Below are 6,440 nucleotides of genomic sequence, written 5' to 3'. Positions count from 1 at the left end.
GTAGTCCTGGACCCAAAGGGCCTAGCTAGAACATCTTCATGTGTCCTGGTAAATCTTGCTGTCTTCTTCCATTTGCATTACTGACTGGTCTGATCAAGGGTGCTTATGTCCCTTATTCAGTACATCCTCTGACCAATTTCTGAGCCCTCTTGGGGAGAATTTTGATTTGTCATAAGAAGTAGTATAGAGTAAGTATTGAATCATTGCCTCCTTTCTCTGGGCACTGTTGAATAAATGTAGTCCTTGTGACCCTTACTTCTCTAAGGTTCTCACTAACCATTCCCTGCTGTTGACACATGATTTCTATACAAATTTTAATGCTACCAGTTAGGCAGGGTAGTAATGTAAAGACAATGGACTTTGGATACTTCCTCTTCCTGTTATTAGTCATGTGACACCAACCAAGTGAGCTAATTTCAAGCCTAAAATATGGCACATAAGATCCTAAAGTAAGATTTGGGAACAAAAATGAAGATTCCTCCTCCCTCTTTTCTTCTTTAAAGAAAGTTCTGGTCTTAAGATGAATAAGTAAAAATTTACAATCTCATTTGGGCTAAAGTTTTCATCTCCAAAATTGTGATTTTATATTCCCTTATTGTCTTTCTCTTCAAAGTTGTGATATTTCCCTTGTGTATTCTTAATTAAATTATTCCTGTAGTGCAAATCCCTCCTTTGAGTTGGACTTTAGACTCTAAGTAATATTTGCTTACAGTAATTTCCCCAACTTCCATCACATGGCAAACTAAGTGGCAGAGTGGGGGAAAATTGGCTGTAATGAAATTCTTAACACTATTAGCCCACGTGAGGGCTAAACTTGTGATTTTGACCAATGTCAAATGTGGTGGTGATTATGGAAAGGTCAGTTTTCACATACAATCAGTAATGTGACAAACCATTAATCTAAATATCTTAATTCCTTGTATTATGTTTCTGCTAAAAATCTCATAAAATCCTACAGTGTGATGTCAAATTTGGCGGGTACTAACATCACAGGATCCAAGCGTTCAACCCACGTTCTGTGCTTTCTAATGATAGACTCCTTCCGCACCAAAAGACGTGCCAACATAGCACAGAGAGATCAGCTCGGTGCTTTGCAATGACCTAGAGGGGTGGGATAGGGAGGATGGGAGGGAGGCTCCAGAGGGAGGGGATATGGGGACATGTGTATGCATATGGCTGATTCGCTTTGTTGTGCAACAGAAACTAACACAGTATTGTGAAGCAATTGTATTCCAATAAAGATCTATTAAAAAAAAAGAAAAAGACGTGCCAAATTCTCTGACTTCAGAGCCTCTCGGTGCACCTGCCATACTTTCCTTCTGAGATGCGCTTGCCACCACTCCACCACGGAAACTCTTGTCTAAAAAGGATGTGCTGCCAATCCATTTACTCCTAACTTTTGCTCACCTTCTCACTTTTTGAATACTCCCCTTCTTTGCTTCCAAACTTGTCTAATTCTTTCCCTGCTTCCAGATCCAGCCCATTTCTGAAACTCTTCCTGAATTCTCCCTGGCGTGAGTTATTTCTCATAAACTTTTTCCTTATGGGAAAATCTATAAATTTTACTCAAGCTACATAATGTCATTATTTTCATAATATATTTTATATGTACTTTTCCTATATCCCTAACTGAATTGTGAGCTCTGTAGTGGGAGGCACTTTATTCTTTTATTTATCCTTACTGTGCTTGGAATATGACTGAGTTCAAGATAGGCTGTCCGTAATATTCAAAAGCTATTGTAGTCGTCTGGCACACATTTAACCTGCTTTAAAAAATGCTTCCAGTAATATTTTTTCCTTAAGACTATTTAACTCTTTCAATAATATATTTTTCTTAAGAGTATATGAATATTGAATTTTCTCTAAAACACAAAAGGAATATGTTCTTGTCATTTTCCAGTTTGGTATGCCAATCCACATAATAAGGCAAAAGAAAATCCATTTGTATCAGAAATATCTGGATAATCTGCCAGCTCAGTGTAGATTAAAAACTTGCTACTCAAGTGCTTTCAAGACCTGTTGCATAAGTGTAACCCTGGGCTGTTACGAGAAATGAAGCCTCTCAGGAGCTGCCCCCAAAACCAAAACAGAATCTAAAGCTTTTCAAGATACCCAGGTGATTCATGTGTATATAAAAATGAGTGATGCTGTGAACTACACTTGATCTGAGCTTTGAGCTCTACTTCACTGTTTACTATGAGGTTAAATAACCTTGGAAAATTTTCATGTTTTAATATTTGAAAAAATGGGAGTAGTATAAACAATGATTGTATTTTGTTAAGCATAAAGTAGTAGTACATACACACATGTGTATACCTATTTATATAAAATATTTAAACCTTCTTGCTGTTTTCTTAGGTTGACTTAAGTGAGTAAATTATGAACATACACTCTGAAGCCACAGAATGAAAATAAGTTAAGAGACTATGTAATACTCCCCAAAGACTGTGTTTGACATTCATGTGGATCTGATCTATGCAATGGTCTTGTCACAGGAACAGTCACACAAGATACTAAGAGGAGCTGGAATGAGAACAACTATCTACATTTAAACAGATGTTAAATTTCAGTTTATGCTATTCAATTTATTATTATTGTCTATTAAAAAATTAAAGTGCCTAATATAAAGTACGCAGTGTCAGGCATAGAAAGAAAATATGCACCAAAAACATCAAAGTTGCTGTGAAGTTTTGACCATCATGAATTGCAGAATCATATTTCCAGTCCTTGTTGAGTAGTCTCTTGCCATCTCCACTGCTTACTTTCTGGGGCAGATGAAGTCAGGCTTATAGTTGCTAATTAGTCAGGAGTTTTAGAAACCTCAACCAAGGAACAAGGCTTCAACGGCAAGAAAGGTTACTTCTGTGTTTGCTTGATCATAGGTAGATCTTCACATATTGGCAATGGGCATAGGTACTTCCATCCTTCCCAGTTTTATTGTATTCTAGTCATACACATTGTTGAAGATAGCTGGATGTCAGAGTTTCAAGCAAACACTCCTTATAATTCATTCTTAAAAAATCAGTTGTTCAGGTAATATGTAACATGTAACATGTGTTTCTTGGCAGTGAATATATTTTATATTAGATCTTCCTTTGACATACTGAAAGTGGATGACATGGATAAAATTAACCAGACATTTGTGCTAGAATTTCTTCTTCTGGGTCTTTCTGGATACCCAAAGATTGATATAGTTAAGTTTGTTCTAATTCTAATTATGTATCTAGTAATTCTAATTGGCAACGGTGTTCTGATAATAGCAAGCATCTTTGTTTCCCATCTTCACACCCCAGTGTACTTCTTCCTGGGAAACCTCTCTTTTCTGGATGAGCTTAATTTCAAAAAAAGGAACATTTCCTTCTCTGGATGTGCAGTGCAAATGTTCTTAGGATTTGCAATGGGGTCAACAGAATGTTGCTCCTTGGCATGATGGCTTTTGACTGCTACGTGGCCGTCTGTAACCCTCTGAGATACCCCGTCGTCATGAGCAAGGTGGTGTATGTACTGGTGGCTTCTGTGTCATGGCTGTCTGGTGGAATCAACTCAGTTGTGCAAACATCTCTTGCCATGTGATTGCCTTTCTGTGAGAATAATGTTATCAATAATTTCCCATGTGAAATATTAGCTGTTCTCAAGCTTGCTTGTGCTGATATATCCCTCAGTATTATCACCATGACAATGTCAAATATGGCATTTCTAATTCTTCCATTGCTGGTCATTTTTTTCTCCTACATGTTCAGCCTCTACACCATCTCGAGAATGAACTCAGCCACAGGAAGATGCAAGGCTTTTTCCACCTGTTCAGCATATCTGACTGTGGTAATTATATTTTATGATACCATCTTCTTTATGTATGCCAAACCCACGTCTCAAGAACTGCCTGGAGAAAACAAGTTGCAAACTTCTGACAAGCTCATTTCCCTGTTGTACGGTGTAGTGACACCTATGCTAAATCCTATGATCTATAGCTTGAGGAATAAGGATGTAAAAGCAGCTGTAAAATACTTGCTAAACCGAAAACCTATCCAATAAGTATTTCAGAAAATGCAGATCTTTGTGTAATAGGCACAAAGATGGACTTATAGCTAAATCACTAAGAAGCTTTGAGGAAACCATGGTTAAGCAGAGATATTTTTATTTTTCCCTTCACTACCTTACTCAGCTGGAATTACTGAGAACTGTAGTTTGCTATAAACTCAGCTTCCTGTGTTTTCAGATCTCACAAGTACAATGAATTTCATTAAAGTCTCATCCCAGGTGGTATCTGAAATGAGTGTTTCTGGTGTACTGTACAGAAATGTAGTAGAAAACAGTTACACATAACTTTGGAGATAGAGTGGCAAGAGTACAAAATCTTCAATTCCACAAACTACCTAAATGACATTGGATAATCTATTCTTTGTAAATCATAGACTTGTAATAAAGAAAGAGATAAAACCAGGTACCAGTGTCATTATAATTTCAATAAGTTGGAGAAAGCACCTAGCATAGCACCAACTTCATAGTGTCCTAAAATTTCAGAATTAAAGCTGGCTCCAAATTGAGGACTAAAAGTTACTACTGAGTACCTCTTTTACCCCAAGCTAATATTTATGAGAGCTAGATATCTCCCTCTAAAGGTCACTCTGTTAATATAAGTCACACCCTCCTTGCCCCTCCCCCCATATCTACATAAAGAGAAGTTCTGGCCAGGGGAAGAAATAATCAAGGGAGTGTTCTGCCTTATGTGGAGTGTACAGTGCTTGGTGGGAGGTGTTGCACTGCAGTCCCTGGGGAAGAATGGGAACGTGTATTGTTCTAATCCAAGTCAAGTGAGATGGTGCTGCAAAAGAGCTCTTAAGGTTTTGGGTGCTTGCAAAGAAAGAGAGTCTGGCTTCTGGCTTGAGTGGCTTGATGAGTGGAGGCCTGCTAAGCTCTTGAGGCTGCAGACCAGAAGAGGAGCTAGTGTAGAGGAGGAAGGAAGGTGGGTATTCTAAACCAAAAAATAAACAAAACCATTTCAAATCTGCTTGAGATGTTCTTACAGGCTCAGAAGGAGTGATAAAATCCATGACTGGGGAAATTAAATCAGTTCTTGTCATTCTCTAATGAGTTGAAACTCCTTAGTAAATCTGTTTTTTTTTTCTTTTTCTGTAGAGTCCTTGTCTAGAAGGCCAGTGCCTAGCATAGGGTGTCTTTGGGCCACACCATCCAGCTTCCCCATGGTCTCTTAGCTCATTATGATAGCTGGGTTTTGACTTCATTTTCCTACCCAGTCTTCCTTTTTCCTACTTGTTTTAGAGCCACACAATACCATATCTCCTACTCAGAGGCTTCATTCTTTGCCAGTCCACTTCCTTCAGGTTGACCCAGGTTTCTGCCTAGATGGTCTGGTCACTAAATTCTGCTCTTCTGCCACTGTCCCACCAGAATGAGTGCTGTCACTGCAAAAAACCTCCAGATGCTGTTCTCTCTGCTCTGGGTTGGATCATGTTGGTGTTGCTTTTGGTTCAGAAAGGCATGTACCCGACCCTGTGGCTGACAGCTTTTGAACTTCTAGTGCTTTTCCTCTACCCTCTCACTAGAGGCCCTGCATTTGTATCTGATCCATGCTTAGTTCTCTTTAACTTTTGTTCTATGACAATGTTTTAGGCATATAAAAATATTATTTATATTGTTTTAACCAACTCCTTAGCACCTTAATTTTTAATTTCTTCCCGCAATACCAAGAGTGTCAGCATCTAATATGCAGGCTTATATCAAGTTGAACTCTTCACCTGCTAAAATATTCCATAGGTATATAAAAGTGGATGCTATAGGGCTTTGATATAAACAAGCGTACTCATGTTAATCAATGATCAGAAAATTCACAGATTTGATAATAAATGTCTTTCCCTGGAAAAATCAGGAAATCTCCAATAGATTATTAGGTGTATTATTTTCTTATTAATAAATAAATTTTTAATTAAAAATATCAAAAAGTATTAAAAAATTGTCACTATGGTCATCTCCTAAAGCTACCATTTAAAATATTTCTTCTAGTAACTAGGAGTCATACATTCAACATGTTTGTATTTTGATTTATCACCTAATATGCTATGAACCCTTGAGGTTAAAGGGGTTTTTTTTGTGTGTGTGTACGACACCTATGGTTTCAGAGGATAAATATTAAGAAGTGAAGTTAATAGAGAAGGTGGTATGAACATTTTCAATTTCTAGGTAAATTACCCTCTACCCACCCTTAATACCATCATAGGAGTTTTCCCAAATATGTTTACAGCTCTATTTACATACATACATACGTACATACATTTATATTTCTATTTATCTATATATACACACACACTTATGTATTTTTTCTTTAAAACCTACTTTTAGAAATACTTATTATCAAATACTTAATAGAAGAGCAAGAGTGATTTAACAGAGTTCCATATACCATTCACATGGCTTAAAAAATT

General features: G+C 37.3%; 1 protein-coding gene across 1 annotated transcript; it reads left to right on the top strand.

Annotated features, from left to right (window-relative positions):
* The first annotated feature begins 3,052 nt into the window (after positions 1-3,052).
* Positions 3,053-4,032, top strand: LOC112405326 (olfactory receptor 13C3-like). The gene is given in 2 exon segments (XM_024753680.1): positions 3,053-3,413; positions 3,416-4,032. Coding segments are annotated over 2 exon segments (978 nt in total).
* The last annotated feature ends 2,408 nt before the right edge of the window (positions 4,033-6,440 follow it).

Source organism: Neophocaena asiaeorientalis, unplaced genomic scaffold (assembly GCF_003031525.2).
Source record: "Neophocaena asiaeorientalis asiaeorientalis breed wild unplaced genomic scaffold, Neophocaena_asiaeorientalis_V1.1 scaffold342, whole genome shotgun sequence".
Classification (NCBI taxonomy): Eukaryota; Metazoa; Chordata; class Mammalia; order Artiodactyla; family Phocoenidae; genus Neophocaena; species Neophocaena asiaeorientalis.
Note: the sequence above shows the minus strand (reverse complement) of the source record. Positions and strands in the feature narration are given on the sequence as shown.